This window comes from Meriones unguiculatus, chromosome 15 (assembly GCF_030254825.1).
Source record: "Meriones unguiculatus strain TT.TT164.6M chromosome 15, Bangor_MerUng_6.1, whole genome shotgun sequence".
Lineage (NCBI taxonomy): Eukaryota > Metazoa > Chordata > Mammalia > Rodentia > Muridae > Meriones > Meriones unguiculatus.
The window spans coordinates 34,441,538-34,463,391 of NC_083362.1; the positions used below are offsets into that span (position 1 = coordinate 34,441,538).

Genomic DNA, 21,854 nt, shown 5'->3' on the forward strand with positions numbered 1-21,854 from the left:
TCTCTTCTCTTCGGGTACTTGCTAAGGATGCGCAGAAATGTAGTGTCATTGCCCTGCAGACACTCTTTCTTCTCCTAGTACCCAGACACCACTGTGTACCACCATCTTGGATCAGGGACCCCATATTCTCCTATCCAGCTGGTCCCCACAGGGAGATTAATAGAACTGTGGATTGGAGGCTGGGAGGTATCTTCGGGTATGTGGGAGGAGTCCTATTTCTGAATGCTGGAGCCCTATATTTAGGAGTCCTGTTTGAGTAGGCAGAAAGTATGGGGTGCTAGGAGCCCAGGACTCTACGTGACTCTTGGAATCATTAGTGGGAGTCCTGGAACTGTGTATCGTTGGCTGCTAGGATGCCTCCTCTTCTCAGGGAAACACAGACATGGGAATTTTGGAGTCAGCAACAAACTCACTTGCATGGTTGGTAGTCATTGATCTTCTGTTCCTCAGATATGGTATAGGCTGAATTTCTCCATCTTGGAAAGTTCCTTCAATCACTGTCTAGTAAAAATAAAATATGTTCAAATATTTAAAAGTCTTGCCTCTGGAAAACCGCAATCTCAAAAATAAAAAAAAAAAAAAAGAAAAGAAAAGAAAAAAGAAAGAAAGAAAAAGAATTTACCTTTATAAATCTTGGCTTCTTTCTCTCCTTATACTTTTACCAGAATATTTGGGAAGTTATATGGACTATATAAATAAAGTACAACATTGAAGGAAAATAAATATGACATCGATACAAGCACCATCCAATACACATTAGTGTAACAACCTTTGTGCTTGTGCATATGTTTTTATGTGTGCAGGCACAAATGTGCACATGAATGAATGTGGACCAGATCCAGATGTTGATGTTGGGGGTGTCTGTTAGTGGCTTGCCCTCTTATTCTTTAAGACCTGGCCTGTCAGTGACTGCTGAGCTCATTACTTTAGCTAGATCAGCTGACAGTGGGATCCAAGTCTTTTTATAGCTTGGTTTCTCCAGTGTTCAGATGAGAAATGCTGCACAAAGCTGTTACATGGGTAATATACATCTGAACTCATGCTTGCTCTAAAACACTCCAACCGCTGAACCAACACCCCAGCCTTTCATTTGGAATGATTTTATTTCTGGTATTGCATTACATTTGTCTAACCATTTCCAATTACTACGTTTAAGATTATTAATTTTGAAAACTTCTGAGAGTAGATCTTGAACTATTGCTTTTCTAAATTTAAAATAGAGGCTATCCTAATAGCCTATTGCTTTCTATGAGCATAATCAGTTAATGTATTTCAACTTCATGTAAATGCAGTTCTCCTTTAATGTATTTTTCTATTTAGAGTATGCAAATATTGTTGCCAATTATCATAACTATAAAGAACAGATTACTTTTATTATCTGGTGATTTTGAAATATATCTTGGCATTATAAAAGCATTAAATAAAAGAAAGATATTTGTCTTAAGTTGCCTAATTGTTACTGCTCATAGCCACCACATGTTCTTATAATACGGGGACAGGAGATGTGCATGTGTATGCCAGAAGGATAGCAAGTTTGAGGCAGCCTTGTCTACATACTGACACCCAGCAAAATTAACAAATGGCTTCTATTGTAAGAAAAGAATAAACACCTTAATCATTTCTAGTTACAGTTTCTTACTTTCGTAGTGTAAGAAAGGCTCAAGAAATTCAACTTCTTTCCCCAGCGAGACTTCCTTCAGGTGAGAATGTATGAATACGCCATCATAGAAATTTGTAGTTTAATCCAATATTGCATTTTCTCTCTTACAGACAAAACATGGATGCATACGCCTGAAGCTCTATCAAAACATTACATCCCCTATAATGCAAAGGTAAAATAGTTAATGGGGTTTTATCTGATTTTGCATTGTTAGATGTTGTTTTGAATAGTTGTGCTAATACAAAAAAATGCTTATGCATTGACGTTTCCTGGTAAGTGGTATTTGAAACTAATTTGATATTACTGAAATAAAATAACATGAAAATAGTCCTTTTAAAAAAAAGTATACTCTAGTTTCTCCACAGTCATGTGTTTCATTCATGCTTTTTATTGAGTTATTTAATAATAGACTATTTTTAATTTACATTTTTAATTTAATTTTTGCAATGTCATTAATATTTATTTATGTATGTATTTATTTTTTTATTACAATTTCATTGCCTCTGGGAAATTAAGCAACTTAAAAATTATCTTCCCTTAAAGGCATTTTAATATTGTAGTACACTGACAGCAAATAAAAGCTAATCTGGGAAAGTAAGATACAGTTTTCATATGTAATTCTCATTCAAGAAAAGAAGCTCCAGACACTGTTGGCACATGCCTTTAATCCCAGCAGAGTTGGAGGCAAGTAGGTCTCTGGATTCAAGGTCAGCCTGGTCTACCAAGTGAGTTCCAGGACAGCCAGGGCTACACAGAGAAATTCTGTCTTGAAAAAACAATAACAAGAATAACAACAATGAAAGAAAGAAAGAAAGAAAGAAAGAAAGAAAGAAAGAAAGAAAGAAAGAAAGGAAGAGGAAGGAAGGAAGGAAAGAAGGAAGGAAGGAAGGAAGGAAGGAAGGAAGAAAGGGAGGGAGGGAAGGAAGAAGGGACATGTAAACCATAAAAGGATAAAATGCATTTTCACTTTCATTGCATTACTGTTTTTTGATGAAGAAGTGTTAATACATATGCCACTATTCTAAAGAATTGATCTATTGTTTGAAATTTTTCTGATGGGATATAATTTATAAACTGGACAGTAGAGAATATGTGACTTTGCAGTTAGCAAAAGATCTGATCTAGTTTTCAAAGAAATCTGAGTCAAAAATTTGAAGAGATAGAAACAAATGTAATATTTAAGATTTTTAAATATGAGGCTGAGGTAAGCTTGTACTGCTGGACTTTGAAGACAGCATGAAAGAAGTAGGGAACTTTAATATTTTAGAAGAGAGATTAAGGATTTAGAGATTAATAGACTATACTTTGTGATACAATAAGCATAGACTTAGGCATTCTTTTAGGAAAAATGAGAAGTTTACTGAGTAGAAAATCAAACTGAACAGTGATGTCTCATGTCTACATCAGCAGGGAGAAATATGCAAAAGACTTGAGGAAGAAACCGCCTCAGGTTGTGTTCTCAGCATCAAGATTTGTTAGGAACAGTAAAAAAAAAAGTGATTTCACAGAAAAAAATGCTCTAAAATGCCTTCTATGCAACAGAAATATTTGGGAAATTCCTCTAACATTTACTAATTCCTTTATAAAATTAGCATGGAGGCTGATCACCACCACTTATTGTGTAACGCTATTGAGCCAAAGAAAAATTTTATTACCTATCATACCAAGTATTTATCATAAATAGAAGGTGATATATATATACATACATATATGTATACATATATACATTTGTATGTAGAGAGAGAAACATACCATTTAGACAACTATTATTTTAAGCGGCTCAGTCAAGCCTTGGCAGTCATAATACAATTACATCTTTTAGATGGAACTATCAAGGGCTATTTCATATTCTGTAATTAAGTGCATCATATCAAAATACTGGTTTGTTACAATTAGGGAGGCTCTGTTCTAATCACCATCTCTCATTTGAATACTTCAAGGCTAATGTGACCTTGGAGATCTGTATGTAGACAGTATTAAATTGCTTGTGCTATACCAGATTGATAACTGTAAAACAAATGACCCTAATGAAAAGTGACAGAACACGTTCCCACACAGGGGCTAGCAGCATTCTGTAAGGCTTCTGTAGCAGTGTCTAGCACACAGATGCTGTTTAATGAATGAATGAGTGGCTAGGTTTTATTATGTGCCCTTGTTTTTCACATAGTTTATTATGGAAAAGCAAGTTGCTTTTGTGAGTTTTAAATAGACCTCACTTGTGAATATGTATATCATATGTGCACCAAGTAGAATTGCAGCAATCTGAAGAACATTCATTTCCCCTCTTTGTAGCACTTTGTATTTTTAGTAGACTTATGATAAAAATGTGCTCTCTTACCTAGCAGTGTATCAAAGCAGATACTAAGACTCATAACCAAACCTTCGGCAGAGTGCAGAGAATCATATGAAAGAAGGTGGAGTCAGTATGACGTGGAGAGGATAGGAGCTCCACAAGGACCAAATATATCTGGGCACAGGGGTCTTTTCTGAGACTGACACTCCACCAAGGACCATGTATAGATATAACCTAGAACCTCTGCTCAGATGTAGCCCATAGTAGCTCAGTATCCAAGTGGGTTCTCCTTGTAAGGGGAACAGGGACTATTTCTGACAGGAACTCAATGGCAGGCTCTTTGACCTCCCCACTTCTCAAGGGAGGAGCAGTACTGTTAGGCCACAGAGGAGGACTTTGCAGCCAGTCCTGAAGATACCTGATAAAACAGGGTCAGATGAAAGGGGGTGGGGGGAGGTCCTCCCCTATCAGTGGACTTGGAAAGGGGCAGGAATGAGATGAGGGAGGATTGGGAGGGAATGAGGTAGTGGGATACAGCTGGGATACAAAGTTAATAAACTGTACCTAATATTAAATATAACTTTAAAAAAGAAACAAAAAGCTCTACTAAGCTTTAGTCAAAGATGCTTTATACACAATAGGCATTTAAATAATGAATGCATAACCTATATTATCACATTCAGTTTTTTAAACAACACTTTAAAGTCAAAAAGACCTAAACTTTTCTTTTCAGCTGTCTCCATCTTACTGTCTTTGTGAAAATAAGCAAAGTATGCAGTGTTTCACCATTAGTTTTCTAACCTGTAGGTGATGACAACATTGTTAGTCAGTATACAGGACCATTGTAAGCATCACTAGCAACAGAAGTCATGCAAAAACAGACTGGTACCATAAATCTCCAGTGTCTATAAGGGTTTAATGAATATACATTAGTGATAATGTTCTACATTGATACACCAATCACTTATAATAAAAGCCTACCATGTCACTTTGAAAAGTTCTGTGAAAAACATGTTTATGGTTGTTAATAAAGCTGGGCAGTTATTTTATATCACACATTATTTCAAACTTTTTCTACCTTCTTTATATCTAAAACAACTCAAGTAAGAAATTGCTAGCATTGCCTTCTTAAGTTTGAATGCATTGTCCAGTTATAGAAAAGTTGAGTACGGCTATAATTGTTAGTTAGGATGTAGCCCAAAGTATTCTCCATGATCTGTAATCTTCCATGCTGTACTGACCCACATCCTGTGAACATGGGCTGACTTTTCATATGGCATACAATCTAACAAGAAGAGAGCACTTTTTTTCTTTTTTTTAGGGGAGATGGGCATGGGGTGGCAATCAAAGAGCCTGCCATTGAGTTCCTGTCAGAAATAGTTCCTGTTCCCCTTACTAGGGTGCCACTTGGAAACTGAGCTACCATGGGCTACTTCCGAGTAGAGGTTCTAGGTTATAACCATATGTGGTCCTTGGTTGAAGAAACAGTCTCATAAAAGACCCCTGTGCCCAGATATATTTGGTCCTTGTGGAGCTCCTGTCCTCTCCAAGTCATATGAACTCCCCCTTTTTTATAGAAGATGCCTTATATGTGTGTGTAGACCGTTATCATAAGGAGCACAATAGCCAGCATAAAGGTCACAATAAGTCCTCATTTGATTTCTATTGCTGTGATAATACAATGACCAAGAGAACTCGGGAAGGAAAGGGGTTATTTGTATAACAGGATACAGTCCATCGTCGAGGAAAGCCTAGGCAGAAATTCAGAGGCAAGGGATCATCGGGAAATACTGGATTGTTCCCTGTTCTCAGTTGCTTTCTTATACTATGCAGAACCACCTGCCTAGAGCTGGCACTGCCCACAGTGGGGTGAGCCCTCCCATGTCAATCATTTATCAAGAAAATTTAACACAGACATGCCCACAGGCCAGTCTGTTGGAGTGTATCTTTTGATGTGCTCTTTCAGGTGACTCTAGTTTTTGTCAAGTTGGCAAAAGCTAAACAACACATATCATGTCCTCTGTCATTCACATGACACTTACAGAAAGTTGTAGAGTTTGAGAGAGCAGCGAGTCATCCCTCTGAGGTAGGATTACCCAAATTCAAATCAACCAGATCATTATTTCTATCTGCAGGTATGACAGAAGACTGAACTGCAGCAGTGGATATTAGCCATATAATATAGTATAAACATACTAAAATCTTTAGTTCTAAAGAAACTAAACAACAAGGAGGACCCTAGGGAAGATTCTTAATCCTCATTCAGAAGGGCAAACAGAATAGACATTAGAAGTAGGAGAAGACAAGGAACAGGACAAGAGCCTCCCACAGAGGACCTCTGAAAGTCTCTACCCACCGGGGTGTCAAAGGAGATACTGAGACTCATGGTGAAACTTTGGGCAGAGTGTTGAAAACCTCATGGAAGAAGAGGGAGATAAAAAGACATGGAGGGGACAGGAACTCCACAGAGAGAAAAACAGAGCCAAAAACCTGGGCCCAGGGAGGCCTGCAGAGACCAATACTTTAACAATGACTAGGCGTGGAGAGGACCTAGACCCCCTGTTCAGAAGGTACAGGGGCTGTCTTTGACATGTGTTATGCCACGATCATGAGACCCTCAGAGACCACCAGGAGACAACTCAATACAAAAGCAAAAGAGCTTTATTTCAAGAGAGTGATTGAACTCAGGAACTAAGTCTCACTGATGTAGCAGTAGAGAAGTGATACCCTGATCCCTGGATGAACAGGGTTTTTAAAGGGAAAAAGTGCAAGCAGGGGGTTTCCATGACAGCAAGCGGGGGGGGGGGGGGGTTCATGCCTTGGTTTTACAGGATTGGGTAAAAGTCATTGGGTCGAGGTGACCCTCTAGCTGAGGCACATTATCACAATTGCCATTCTTCTAAACTACATCTGATACTGGGAGGAATTTTCCCAACCGATTCTCATTGATTGTTGCCAGGGAGATTGTCTCTGTTTTCTACCAAGTATTTATTCTGTGATATTTTCTGGAAGCTGTTGCTAGGAGAGTTAACTTAGCTTTCTGTCAAGTGCACATTCTGTGATATTTCCTGGTACCTGAGTTCAGCTCCTGGGCAAGATGGCTTCTCATTTCAAAATGGAATCACCTAAGCTAACTTAAGCTCTTCACATGAAGTCAGTAGCTGGCTTTTTGATCACTCCCCCCACCCCCCAGGGTCGGGGGGGAGTGCAGGCTTGCCAGATCACAAAGGAAGATGATACAGCCAGCCTTGATGAGCTGATAGGCTAGGGTCAGAAAGAAGGGGAAGAGGTCCTCCCTATGGATTAGGGATGGGGCAATGGGGAAGAAGAGGGATGGTGGGATGGGACTGGGGTAGACAAAGTGAATAAATTGTAATATAAATAACTAAATATAATTAAAAATTATCTATCAAAACTATCTCCACAACATTGTATCATTAGGACTGTGTTGGCTAGTTTTATGTCAGTTAAACACAAGCTAGAGTATTTTGGGAAATGGGACTCTCAGTTGAGAAAACAGTTCCATAAAATTGGCCTATGGTTAAGTTTGTTGGGAATTTTCTTGATTTGGATGATGCCAACTATGGGTGGTTTCCTTGAGTGTATAAAAAAGCAGCCTGAACAAACTGGTGAGCAGAATTCTTATACGCCTTCTGTTCCATTCTTACCTTTGCGTTTCTGTCTTGAGTTCCTGCTCTGACTTCCTGCAATGATGGAGTGTGACCCAAAAGTTATAAGATGGAATAGGTTGGGGAGGAATAAACCTTTTCCTTCCCAGTTTGTTTTTGGTCATAGTGTTTTATTACAGTCAGAGATAACCTAAGCAGAAAAAGAAAAATACTGAGGATGAGCTGGCTAAAAATTCTATCCAGGAGCTGATCCTGAAAACCACAGGTAGAATTTCTTTTCTTCCTTTGGGGAATATTAATTCCATCTCTATTTTGTTCCCAGGACTTTTTCAGTTTCTTCGATCAGGGTTGCCCCAATCATCTAGAATAATTTCCTTTTCTATAAAGTATTAATCGATTGTAGGTATTAAGTATTCCTATATAACAATTTTATTACAGCTTCTAGATTAGAATTTGACTAATTATTGTCATTAGAACTTGGTGAATATACACATAGGACTGTCGGTCATAAGTCTATTAATAGACAAAATTAAAAAGGGAAACAAAATGTTTTGGAGGATGGAAGAATCATTTGAAGTCATAAACTAAATGTAGAAGATTTTAATACTCTCTGCTATGAGATGAAAGTTGATTTTGTCCGTAGGGGAAAGAAGTCTTTAGAACTCCTAGGAGATCACCGTAATGGCACAGGATTACTCATAAGTTTACTGAATGGTAGGAGATACATATGTCATAATTCTAAGGTGACCTAAACATCAGACAAATAGTGGATGTCACATAGGAGTGCATATGCAGGACAGGAGTAGGCCTGCCTTCATACTGGCTCAAAGAGAAGATTAGCTGTTAGAAGTTTGCTCTCACTTCACTTTAGGCATGAACTGCTTTAAAATTAAGGAGATCAATTTAACAGAACTGTTTCAGAATAGTTAGCAATATTTAACTAGTATTTTAATTTTATTTAATTAACTAATAGTTATATCATGATTGTCCCCTGGAGAAATAAATGATGACATTCATTTGAGATATCTTCAATTTTTTATTTTTCTGCTTGAATATTATTCTCCCTTTAATTTCTTTTTAAGAATACATTTTTCCCACCTTCTTTCATTTTGACGAGTACTGATTGTAAAATTTTGCATTTGATCATTGTATTGAAACCATGTTGAAATGCATGTGAGTATAGACTACTAGGGGATCATTTAGTGAGTGTCAGACTATGTAAGGTTCATTAGTTTTGGTAACTTCTTTATGTTTAGTGACAGAATTAGTGCTAACTCACCAGAAATTTATCATATTTCCCTTTGTACTCTGTTGTAGAGCTTTTAGTCTATAGTTATAATGTAAGGGGAAAATTGCATTAAGAAATCAGTGTAGTGTGGATCATTGGAAGCCTTCCTTTACAGACAGAATAAAATATAAAAAGGAAAGGAACTCTCAAAGTATGTGTGGCAAATGTGCATTTACTCTGCAGAATTATGATCTAGTCAAAGAATTTGAAAGCCACTACTTTTTAATTGTAACCTGTAACCTGTTTTTCAACAGACTAGACTTGACTACATTTAACTAACTTAAAAGTGAAAATCTGCCTATAAGTAGCTACCATTTTTCAAGACAATGTCTCAGTCACGACTGGCCTGGGACTGACAGAGATCTGCATGCCGTCTGTCTCTGCTTCCTGAAAGAGAACATTAAATGTATATGTCATTAGAGCCAGATGCTGGTATATTTACAGTAGAAGAGATGGTTAAGAAGTTTAATCACATACCCTAGTTGAATATAGCTTCTAACAATCATTCTTCAAATATTCATGGAACTACAGAGTATTAAAAAATGTACAAAAAAAATGAAGGTCAGCGATAAGATCTTACAACTTAATTGTATTGTCTAGTCATTTCTTCCTTCCTCCCTCCCTCTCTTCTTCCCTCCTTTCTTTTCTATGGCTGTTTTATGCGATAGGACCACAGTGTTTATTCTACACTAGCCTCAAACTTGAAACCATTGTCTTGGGCTCCTAGAGCTTGAGATTATAAGTGTGTCTGATTTCTGAAGGCAAATTTTTAACTAAAATTGACCATAAGGAGCCAAAATATATTCACTGAGTACAAGCCAGATGTGATTGCTCCTTGAATCATACTAAGGGCTATAGAAGCACCCAGAGTCTGAATACATTTTGAAAATAAGGCTGACAGGATCTAAATATGGATTTTATATTCATCTCCCATTGCTATAATTAGAACATTAAAGCAGGAACTTTCAAAGATATCATCCATAAAGAAGCTGTATTTCCATGACCTCCCACTTCTGACAGGAATGGAAAGCTGTCTTTTAAATGAAGGTGAAATGCTGACAGATTTTTATTTTAATCAGTTTATTATTCTATTCATGTAACAGCAATTTTCTAGATGAAGACTTGTGACAAATGTTTCATATAGAATATTTTTAAAATATTTTATTTTAAAATAAATAACTAGAAGACTGATGCCTTGATCCTTTGTGAAATGTTTAAATTTAGGATATGTTCACAGAAACTGGAGTTGTAAAACACTTGCTTAGTGAACGCAAAGCTTTAGACTAATTCCTCAGGAAGTATATACTCAGGTCTTTGTATGTATAACGTAAGCGAACTATAAATATAATGCATGAAGTACAATATAATATAATGTATGAAGCAATGGCTTCTTAAGAACATTGCCAGGTTATTTTTCATTTTAGGCATTCCTTTGTTGTAGGCACTGAAAATCAGCCAATCCACATAGAAACAAATTTGACTTTAAAACTTATGGCTTTTCTGAAGAGAGCGAACTATCAGAAAAAGAATGAAGAATTTTGGATGAGAACTATGTAGGTGATGAGAAACACTGTGAAATACAAATGTCAGAGAAACGTTTAATAGGATGTTACATCAGATGTCAGTGTTTTCTAGTGATGTTGGCTTTTCCTATGGGAAATGAAATGTGTGTTGCTCTCCTCTAGATGTGTTTTGAGGATGCTGACTCAGTGTGCTGGGCATCTTCTAGCTAGCCTTTCTCTACGCCTCACATCCAAGACTCTAAAAATTTATAATCAATAAACTCTTATTTGACAAAGTTAAAGAAAAAGGGAACAAAATCAAGCCAATAGTGTGATGTATATTTTTAAAAAGAGTTAAAACACGAAAATAAGGCACAGTATCAAATGTCTCAGTGAGATGGTAGAGCGTTGTAAAGCTTAGGTCTTGCATAAAATATCTTGGTTCCTGTTGTTTAAAACTTTTAGCTAAAAATCCTAAATAAAGAATGTATTCCTTTGTACCCCATAAGAACAAGAATTGCATCTCAAATTACACTGCTAGTAAAAGTTTGTGGTTATAGCAAATGTATCCTGTTGCAGTGATTTGAACTTTATAAACTATCTTGGCTGAAATTTCCACTTTGTTAACCCAAACCAGATTAATACATTATTCTGTTTATTTTTTTATTTTCATTTGTTGAACAGGTTCCTAATTTCATGGATTTTCTTAGTTTATTGTAAGATTCTAACAAGTGTAGATGCATGTATAATTCTATCTATCCACATACCTGTCTATCATGTACACACACACACACACACAAAACATTTGAGGTGATATGCCAGGATGATATTATTAATAATATGCTCATCATAGATAGTATCTGTCAACTCTGGAGTCTGCCCTCATTGATATACCTGGAAATAATTTAAGGTTTTTACTGTTGTGTAAAGAGTAGAGAACAAACCACTTCAAATCCATGACAGGTATATGTATGTATTTTTCTGCTTGCTTCAGAGATTGTAACACCAGTGAAAGTTTACAGTGGCAACCTGATACACTGGGGAGAGAATGAGGTTTCTTTCAGATTGGCAAGAGATTGAATACCGCCAGTCTAGTAAATTTACATAAGAGCTTCGACCATTAAAGAAAAGCACCATGATGATTATACCTCTCTATTATCTTGAGATTCCCACAAGTGCATTCTGAAGCAAAGTATTTTGTGATTTTTTTTCTCTTAGATAAAAAAAAATGTGTGGAGGCTTATTAAAAATGTGTTAGAGAGTATCATGTTAGAAGTTAATGAAGCGAAAGTTCTTCCATTAAGTGGACTAATGAGTCATGGTAAAGAAAGATTTTAATTTAAGCGAGCAAGTTGATTAATACCTAAGGTCTTTTGATGAGTGTGTCAGATATTAAGCTTTAGTGAAATATTAATATTAGTTTGTAACTTTGCTGAAGAAAATTCATATCTTAGAAATATATAATACCTGCTACTGTGTCAAAGAAAAGGGAAACACAAAGTATATTCAGACTGAACTCTGTGAGACCATTAAAGGCACAGAAAAATGACATTTTTGTAATACATTTCTGGAATGCTGAAAATGGCATAGAATTCTAAATTTGTAAGACATTTTAATGTAATTTTATAATATGCATAAATATTTGAATTTTCCAAGTTTGCTAATTGTGGCACAAAAATATATGAAAAAGTATCCTGCAAAGTTCAGAAGTGTTTTCTATAATCTATTTCATTTATGAGACTATAAACTTTTTATTAAAATATAGAATGAATGATAAAAGGCAGCTCTGCCCAAGGCCTTCTGAAGAAGTTAGCTGTCATTTTAGACTTGTTCTGCACTGTCATTAGCAACATGTATGTTCATTCCAAACATTTAAAGATGGAAGGATGAGCATGTAAGTTACTGCACCTCTTGGCCTAAGGCCACACTCTATAGGCTTCATTTTCTTCCCCTCACATTGTTTTTATTTATTTTATCTCTTAACAAAAGCTCCCTGCAAAATGTCTCTGTGTGATTTACAGTCCTACAGAATTCTATAAGGGCACTCAGTTATAAGAGGGATCTTATGAAGTTTGGATATGTCTATCATTTTGTGAAAACAACAATAAAAAAAACATTTTTGTGGACAAATAATGTCTTTGGAAATAGCACAAATTGATGTGACCCTTAAGCATCAAGCAGTAGAATTTTGAAGCTTGAAAATGAATTCAAAGGGACTGAGCAGCAAGCGAAACACTGGGGAAATGTTTGAGAAATGGCGAAGACGTTGGGAAGCCTTACCGAGATTGTTTCAGGCTTTGATGAGTGGCTAAAATCACCATATGCTGCAGCAAAAACCCTATGCAGGAGGAGAACATTCTTTGAAAGAAAGATCCAGGAGAAAAGAGAAGTGAGGATAAAAAAGGAGTTATCACGAAAGGTAGAATTCTGGCAGGAAACCCATGGATTGAAGGAATGATACAAATTGAGTACTGAATCAGTATCTTTAATGGATTCTGCAGTCTCATTTTAGATTGTGGTCTACTTCCATACCTGTGACTGCATCTTGGATTCAGGAAAGGAATCTGCGTGGAAGCAGGAAACTGTCTGGAGGAAAGCTGCACTAATACAGATATTTTTTCTTGTGGTAGTTCCCTCAACAGTACAGACTATCAAGAGTTTATAGAATGTTTAGATTGTATTAGGATATAAGTAATCTAAAATATTTCAAGGAGTGGAAGGATGCATGCATGTTATACACGAGCTCTTTTACCTGCCTGAGGGGCTTGAGGGACAGCTACATCTGTCTGTGACCTATATCACTCCTGGTAAACACTGGAACAAGTGCATTGATTAGGATGGCAGGAGGGGGCCACTTGCCTCCAGCCTCTCTCCCTGTTATTCTGCTTCCAGGCTGTGACCTGAGGCAGTGGCCAGCTTATCTAGGCACAAGAAAGCTCTCCAATAGACAAGCTAACTTCCCAGCTCAGGGTACTCTGAAGATTTTTTACACACATTTTAACAAAATAATCTTTTATCTCTTAGGCAGTGTATAAATACACATATTTTAAATTGCACTGAAGTTATGTTTTTTCTCTCTTTTAAAAAATAATTATTTATAATTTATTCACTCTGTATCCAAGTTGTAACCCTTCTCTCATCTCCTCTTGGTCCCATCCTTCCTCCCTCTCTGTTTCCTAGCCTTTTTCCTAATCCACTGATAGGGGAAGTCCTCCTGTCTCCTCCCGGTCCTTTTATATTCTCTTTCTTCCATAAGACTCCCTGTACTTTGTCTAAAGTTTGTCTGTGATTCTTTGTATCTGCTTCGATCTTCTGCTGGTTGGAGTATTTTCTAGGACGTATGTGGTAGGTTCCAGTCTTGTTTTCCTCTCTTCTACTAGTTCCAGAGTTTATCCTGTTTTCTCTTCTGAATGAGAATTAAGCATCTTCCCTAGGGTCCTCCTTGTCATTTAGCTTCTTTAGATCTGTAGATTTTAGGATGTTTAGCCGATATAATGTGGTTTATATCCACTTACAAGTGAGTATATACTGTGCATGTATCTCTGCTTCTGGGTTACCTGACTCAGGATAATCTTTTCTAGTTCCATCCATTTGCCTGCAAATTTCATGATTTCCTTGTTTTTAATTGCTGAGTAATATTCCATTGTGTAAATGTACCACAATTTCTGTATCCATTCTGCCATTGAGGGACATCTAGCTTGTTTCCAGATTCTGGCTCTTACTAATAAAGCTGCTATGAACATGGTTGAGCAAATGTCCTTATTGTATTGTTGAGCATCTTTCAGATATATACTCAGGGAGTGGTATAGCTGGGTTTTGAGGTAGCACTCTTTCCACTTTTCTGAAAAAGTGCCAAATTGATTTCCAAAGTAGTTTTTCAAGTTTGCATTCCCACCAGCAATGGAGGAGGGTTCCTCTTTCTCCACATCCTCTCCAGTATGTGTTGCCCTTGAGTTCTGATTTTAGCCATTCTCATTGGTGTGAAATGGAATCTCAGAAGAGTTTTTATTTGCATTTCCCTGATGACTAAGGAAGTTGAGCATTTTTTAAAGTGTTTCTTGGCCATTAAAGACTCCTCTATTGAGAATTCTCTGTTTAGCTCTCTACCCCATATTTTAATTGGATTTTTTGGTTTGTTGAGATTTAATTTCTAGATATCAGCCTTCTGTCAGATGTAGGGTTGTTGAAGATCTTTTGCCAATCTGTAGGCAGTCATTTTGTTCTGCTGATAGTGCCCTTTGCTTTATAGAAGTTTTTCAGTTTCATGAAGTCCTATTTGTTGATTGTTGCTCTTAGAGCCTGTGCTGTTGGTATTCCTACCAGGAAGTTGTCTCCTGTACCAATGAATTCAATGCTCTTCCCCACTTTTTCTCCTAACAGATTTAGTATGTCAGGTTTTATGTTGAGATGTTTGATCCACTTGGACTTTACTTTTGTGCAGGATGATAAGTATGGGTCTATTTGCATTTTTCACATGTAGACATCCAGTTAGACCAGCACCGTTTGTTGAAGGTGCTGTCTTTTATCCATTTTATGGTCTTGATTTCCTTGTCATAAATCAGGTGTCCATAGGTGTGTGGGTTTTTTTATTAGATTCCATTGATCTTCCGGTCTGTTTCTATACCAGTATCATGCAGTTTTTATTATTGTTGCTCTATAGCACAGCTGGAGATCTGGGATGGAGATCCAGAAGTTCTTTTATTGTACAGGATTGTTTTAGCAATTCTGAGTTTTTTGTTTTTCCATGTGAAGTTGAGAAACTTCGATTCCAAAACAGCTTTGTGTCTTTTTTACATTTAAAAAGAATCTGTGTCTTTTTTATTTTTATTTTTTCAGTTTCCAGGAAAATGTTTATCACCATCTAGTTTTTTGTTGGTTTTATTTTGTTTTTGCTTTTCTTTTTGTGGGAACTAAGCACATTTTCTCTTGAACTTTTAGTAACATTTCGAGGAAGTAAAAATAGGTTCTATGTCAGTCCTTTTGTGCATTGTATAGCATCAGACAACCCCTTTTGCCCAGTTGAGATAGCAAAACGGTAGAACTGTCAGTTCTGAAGACCAGATCAGATGTGAGCTATGCAGCCTCAGCCTGATAAAGAATGTTTCAAAGCATGTATAAGTCAGCCATTTACATTAATAGGTTTTTATTTTCTATGAATAACTGTGGTGTGCCAGAATATGGTACAAGATAATATTTAGGCAGTGCAGAAAAGTACAGAAGTATTAAAATTAGCATATTCTAATTCTACGAGGTCAAAATGACCCAGGGTTAACTTTCTCCTAATGATATTGCAAGAAATTTATTCTGTACAAATGAGCATCTGTGGTTATCTAAATCAGAAATGAGGTTAAATGTAAGTGAATAACTTTTAGCAGTAATCTTGTGAACACATTTTAACCATCTCATTTACCCTCCCAAAAAGCAGTAAGAATAAAATTGTTAATATTTATAATTGAAGAGCTAAATTGTAACTTTGAACAAATTGTAAATAGGAGAGTGAGGCTGAGGTTGAGCGGACATATAACAAATCTAGCTTTGTAAGATAAATTCTAATAGACATGTTATTTAAAAAAAAAATCCATTTGACTTGGATTCTCAGATGAAAACAAAACAAAAAAAACCCAGAGTGAACCAAGTTACTAAATTCCAGATATGTGTCTCTTGGACTGAATGGGTCTTAGCTCCAGGAAGGTTCCTGAAGGGTGAGCAGAAGGCATCCCTGAGATCTCATTGTCCAGCTGGCTCTCTCAAATGTGTGCACATACAGGCAGCATGAAATTTCTCAGCAGCCCTGTTTTCTCACTTTTTGTCTTGTCATGGTTCACATCAGCTACATATAGTTCTGAAAGCATAATTTCAAAATGCTTTGATCTTAATTTCATATTGCAACGCCTCTCACTCACTGCCATTCAAAACCATTTCTTGTCTGTGCCCAACGCTTTGATTAACTTTGTGGGTTTTCTTGTTTTTTTTTTTTTTTTTTAGATCTTTCCTAAAAGCTGCCAGTGATGTTCTGTGGAATATTTTCCACTTCAGAGTATCTTCCTGATTCCTGTCTTTCTGAATTTTTCTTTCTCCCAGAACATTAGTCCCTATGAGTAGGATTCCTCTCTTTTCTGTGGGGGAAAAAAAAAGTAAGTCTGCTTGTTTCCCCTCACCGCCACTGATGTTACCTGATTTTCTTTAGGGACACCTGATACCTCACTGTTATGTTTTAGCCACATAATGGCTGTGCTTAGTGTTGAGTCTTCCACGTCATTTTGTATACAGTGTACATTTTTTAAAATTTGGAAGTTTTCTTTTAACAGTTGATGTGAAAGAAGTTTTAATCTTTTAAAAATGTTTTTAATTGAAATAGAATTATGCCAGGAAGCTTCCCACCTCCCTCTCATCGTTCTAGTCCTTCCTTGCTACCCTCGCTTGACCTCTTATAAGTCTCCCCCTTAAGCTGATAGACTATTTTTCTTCCATAATTACTCCTATGTGCTATAAATACAACATGCTGAGTTTGGTTTTGTTGTGTGTTTACATTTTCAAGGTTGACCATTCTGCATTGATAACCAATAAGCGTGCTCATCTTTTTATGATTTCAAGTGACTTCTATTTTCATGATACAGGAACTTTGGATTCTCTGTATTTTCTTTTTATCCTTGTTTTTAACTATTTCCTAGTTGCATTTGCTGACAACTAGGTTTCTCCTACATACGATGCTTCTTTATTTTGCTTCCACTGGATGCTCTCGCACACACTCATGACCCACTTCCCATTTCTTAATGGCTTTGCCCCTAGATCTTATTTCTGAGTTCTAGCTGCACCCATCATTCCTGCAAGCACACTATTAGTAGACCTTAATATCACTTAATCATGTCCTACATCAGGCCGTGAGCACTTTTCAGGAAGTTTATTTTCTTCCATCTAGCAGAGCTGCTGCTGAGAACTCTTGGCTTCCTGATTGGCTGAGTGTGTTGTTGACATGATTGAGAAACCGAGGCAGTTCTGAAAGCTCACTTGGCATCATCAGAATGCTCTCACTGAAGTTCTCCTTGAGTTGCCTGAGTTCTCATTCTGCCAGATCATTCCTGGCAGTGTCACATTTAGAGTGTCACAATGTCAAAACCATTTGCCTGAATGTAGTCTTACTGGCTCTGCTGAACTTGAATGGCTTTGTGTTCTTTCCAGACCAATATATATGGAGGGAAGACAGATTCATTGACTCAACCTATGTTGCAGTATTCTGGACTATGTAGGCTAATTCTGGAGGAAAGGCATGTGCTTATAGGAAAAACAAACAGGATCTCCACAAGGAGAGCAACAGAACCAAAAAAATTGAGCACAGGGGTATTTTCTGAGACTGATACCCCAACCAAGGACCATTCATGGAGATAACCTAGAACCCCTGCACAGATGTAGCCCATGGTAAGTCAATGTCCAAGTGAGTACCCTAGTAATGGGAAGAGGGACTGTCTCTGACATGAACTGATTGGCCTGCTCTTGGATCACCTCCCCCTGAGGGGAGAACAGACTTACTGGGGCACAGAGGAAGACAATGCAGTCATTCCTGATGAGACCTGATAGGCTAGGATCAGAAGGAAGGAGAAGAAGACCTCCCCTATCAGTGGACTTGGGGAGGGCATGGGTGGAGAAGGGGGAGTAAAGTTGGGATTGGGAGGGGAGTAGGGAGGGAGCTACAGGGCGGATACAAAATGAAAAAATTGTAATTAATAAAAATAAAAATAATGCAAAAATGAATGTAAAGACTACTATAGGTATCAGTATCACAAATACTGTTTCACCAGGATAGCCTTTACCCTGTTTTCTACTTCCTCACTATCCACACATCTTGTCTCTGAAAATCACTTGTATATTTCTCATTCTCCAGGAAGCTACCACCAGAAACTATGTATTGATTGGTGTTCTTCAAAATAGCTATGATGAAATACTAGATTTTTATATTTTATTTTTACAGAAGAGTCTTTCAGGGAGACCATTTTCTCTCCTCAATATTTTTCAGAAATCCTTCAGAAACTAAAAAAGGTATTCCTTGTCTAAATGCCTTGAGGATTTTGCTGTAGTAAATGCTGATGCTGTCTTGCCAGAAGGTTGGAGATTCATGCTACCATTGGTCTGCTGTTCATGCATGTCATACACTTGTGTAGTCACACTCATCTCTGCTGCACAATAGGCTGTTGCAATAAATTCCATGGTATTATTCTAGGAGTGGCCTATTTTAAGTGAAATTCATCATTTTGTGTCCTGATAGTAGCCCGGCATTTTCTGTCGTAACCTATTTCTTACGCATAGGAATGGTCAACGTTTGCATTCTCTGCTTTTCCGGCTGTGTCCTTTTGAATACCCCCCCCCACACACACACCATGTAGGCTGTTCTGTTTTGTCTCGTCACATCTTTCTTCTTTTCTGAGGCATTGCATATACTGTGAGCGTACCTCGACTCTGCTGCCTTCCCTAGCTTAATCTCAGAGGTCTTTGAGTTACTACAGTTCTTTGCCCTGGCACATTTTGTAAACTCTTGTATTTAAGCTTCCTATCCTCATTCTTATTACTACATTCTAATGTTCATTTTCCTTTTTTGTTTTTCCATTTTAATATAAAATTCCTTCTATAGGGGAAAGCTACAGTTCAGGCTACTGCCACAACTACAGATGGGATTTTCCATGAACAGCGAGTTCATTAGGAGATTTTAACTTGCCTAGTTGCATATTTTAATAAGAAGACCATGTTCAGATTTAGCACTGTGAAATAGGAGAAGCAAGCTGCTAGACATGCACAGTTGCTTCTGCCCCTTCCCTTTCTTCAAAGCAGATTTTTATCTGTAACAGACTTGCTCACTGCTGAAGACAGGTATAGCAGCTATAGCTAATTACTTCCTAGGAGATTTAGGTTAAGGGAAGCGCAAATCACCCACCTCACCCTCTGCAGGCTCAGATAAGAAATGGTACCTGAATGGGAAAGCACATGGTGCAAGGGCCTGCCTGGTCTGCAATTATTTGATCCTCGGATAGAATCTTAAATAATTAAGCACCTTAATCTGGATGTGTCACTTTTCTGGTTCCATATCTGGTTTTTGCTGTCGTTGTTTTGTTTTTCCTATTATAATGCACTCGCTCTATATCTGCTAACACAAATGTTTGCAAGACCAGTCCTATTAGTGAAGAAAATACTTCCATTTGCAAATATTCAGAATTTTAAAATGTATTGGAAGATCTTCTAGGGGAAACTAAAGTAAAGCTGAATAAGTTCCATTATGAGGGAGAAATATGAGTGATTTTGATTAGTCTGTCAATGAATTTGATTATTTTTAAATGCACATAAACAGAAAAGAATAATTCTAAGCAACTCAGCTCAGTGGAGTTTCTTTTTCATGGATAATGAAGATACTTTTTGTTAAAATGATGTCAGATGCTTTACCCATGATGGCTTACCAACATGAATATATAAAAAGTGGATAGGAAGAAGTCCAGCAGGCTACACAGAGACCTACAGGCCATTAAGGAATGCTGAGTGCTGGAGAAATAATTTTTCTCAGTGAGGAGTCCAACCTGAGGTTGGGCAGATATATAACCCCTAAGCTATTTGTTACCTCCTAGCTCCACATCCCATGCCATTTATTTTAATCATTCCTATCTGAGCTACTTTCATAAATAAATATGTGCCTCTGTTTTTTATCTGGGCTGCTTCTTTCTAACCTTATATGAGCATAACAATATCTCTAAGTTCAAGAGTATGTTCTATTATCTACCCATTTATATTATATGCTATGCTTTGCTATAATATCATATAATGCAATATATATGATATATATGTTTACACTCTGGTAAGTGTATATATATACATATATATATATATATATGCATGTTTTGGGTATCAGAAATAACCTTAAATTTGAATTCCATACTAATGTATCAAAAATAACCTTATATGAGAATAATAATCTCTCTAAGTTCAAGAGTAGATTCAATTATATACCCATTTATCCCCTTATTTTTATAAGATATTCCTACATTCCCCTTTCTTTCTTTTCAATACTTTTATCTGTATCTAAGAAAGAAAGATAAAGGAAAGAAAAGGAAAGAGAGAAATCCCTGAGTCTAAGTTTTTAAACCTTGTTTTCTCTCTAAATAAGAACTTTAACAACTTGTAACCAACTCCTCTAAATGATAACAAACATCCATAGCCCATTAGAGCAACCAAAAGACTATCCACCATGCCTTAAAAGAAATGGGACTTCGTTTTTCTCAAGGTTGTTTCCTGTTGATTTGGGGGTATAGGAATCCTTTTGGGGAGCTGAAATAAATTTGGAAAAAAATGATTAAGCAAGCTAACGATAACATTTGTCATCTAAATGTTAATTGAGGCTTAAGAGAAGTCCTGTTTGGAACAATCCGCAAGGCTTGTCCAATTCCCAGGAGCTTTCTTTGACGCTCTTCTGGAAACAGGCCTTGATGGAGAAGAGCAATGGAAGCAGTCTGAGGCAGGGTATCTGTGTCAGCATCCAATCCATCATTGCCTGGTTCTTTTGAAATGAAAACATATAATTACTCACAAGTATTATATAATCCTAAGTATAAATCCATGAGATGTGCAGGATGCATATATCTATTATGGATGGTTCTCTGTTCTTTGTATGAGCAGAAGAAAAACATCTGTCCTTCTTTAAGGCAGTCTAGATTGTATACCAAACTGTAATACCAGTTTACCTATGCCATTTAAAATAATGGCAATGTTCAGTCTTGAGGGTTTTTTAGCCAAAGATTTATTGTCTATGTATAGTTGAAGTTATGCTGGAGACATTTTCATTTCCCAGTCTGTCTCAGAGCTGTTCTTATGTAGAGGAATCAGTAAATTATATTGCCTGTTCTGTTTGATCTTCTTCATCTCCTTCTTTTGCGTGCACCCAAGATCCTTAGGAGGGCTGCCTTGTCATATCTGATCCTTATTATTTTGGATGGAATACAAAGCCTTTTTCTTTTTCCAGTTAACAGAAGCGTAATGCTTCTCTCTCAAAATAATATAGCTTTGGTCCTCCAGTTTAAAGCCATTTCAAGTGTAGAATGATTTTGCTTAGGAGTCCAATTTTTATTAAGGTCTGCTACATTTTGGTTTCCCTCAAAAGGGATGAATATTATTTTCATTGAATATGCAAACATCTTTATGTTGATAAATCAGAACAAGATTGTATGGAGTGAAAATATACTCTTCTACAGAGATAATTCATGTTTTTATTGAGGTAGGGTTTCTCTCTGTAGCCAGACTTGTCCTGTAGATAGGCTGGCCTTGAGTTCCTCAGAAAGGTATACCTTGTTTTCGTTTCCCAAGCATGGCACTTATTTAATCAATTAAATTGTTTTACTTAAATTATGAAATTAAGTAATTATTTTGTATTTGTTAGAGTTCCTATTAGTTATGGAGAATGGTAGCTTGTTCACAGCAGTAAATAATTATTCTTTGCTATCTATCTACTTAT

At 36.8% G+C, this 21,854-nt stretch overlaps 1 protein-coding gene across 10 annotated transcripts in view; it reads left to right on the forward strand.

The window, feature by feature from the left end:
• The window catches only part of Gulp1 (GULP PTB domain containing engulfment adaptor 1), a 265,567-nt gene that overhangs the window by 161,646 nt on the left and 82,067 nt on the right, over positions 1-21,854 (forward strand). For all 10 annotated transcript variants that reach the window (XM_060368325.1, XM_060368326.1, XM_060368319.1 and 7 more), the window contains one exon: positions 1,771-1,832. In XM_060368325.1, the coding sequence (XP_060224308.1) occupies positions 1,771-1,832 (62 nt within the window). The remainder of the gene's footprint in view (positions 1-1,770; positions 1,833-21,854) is intronic.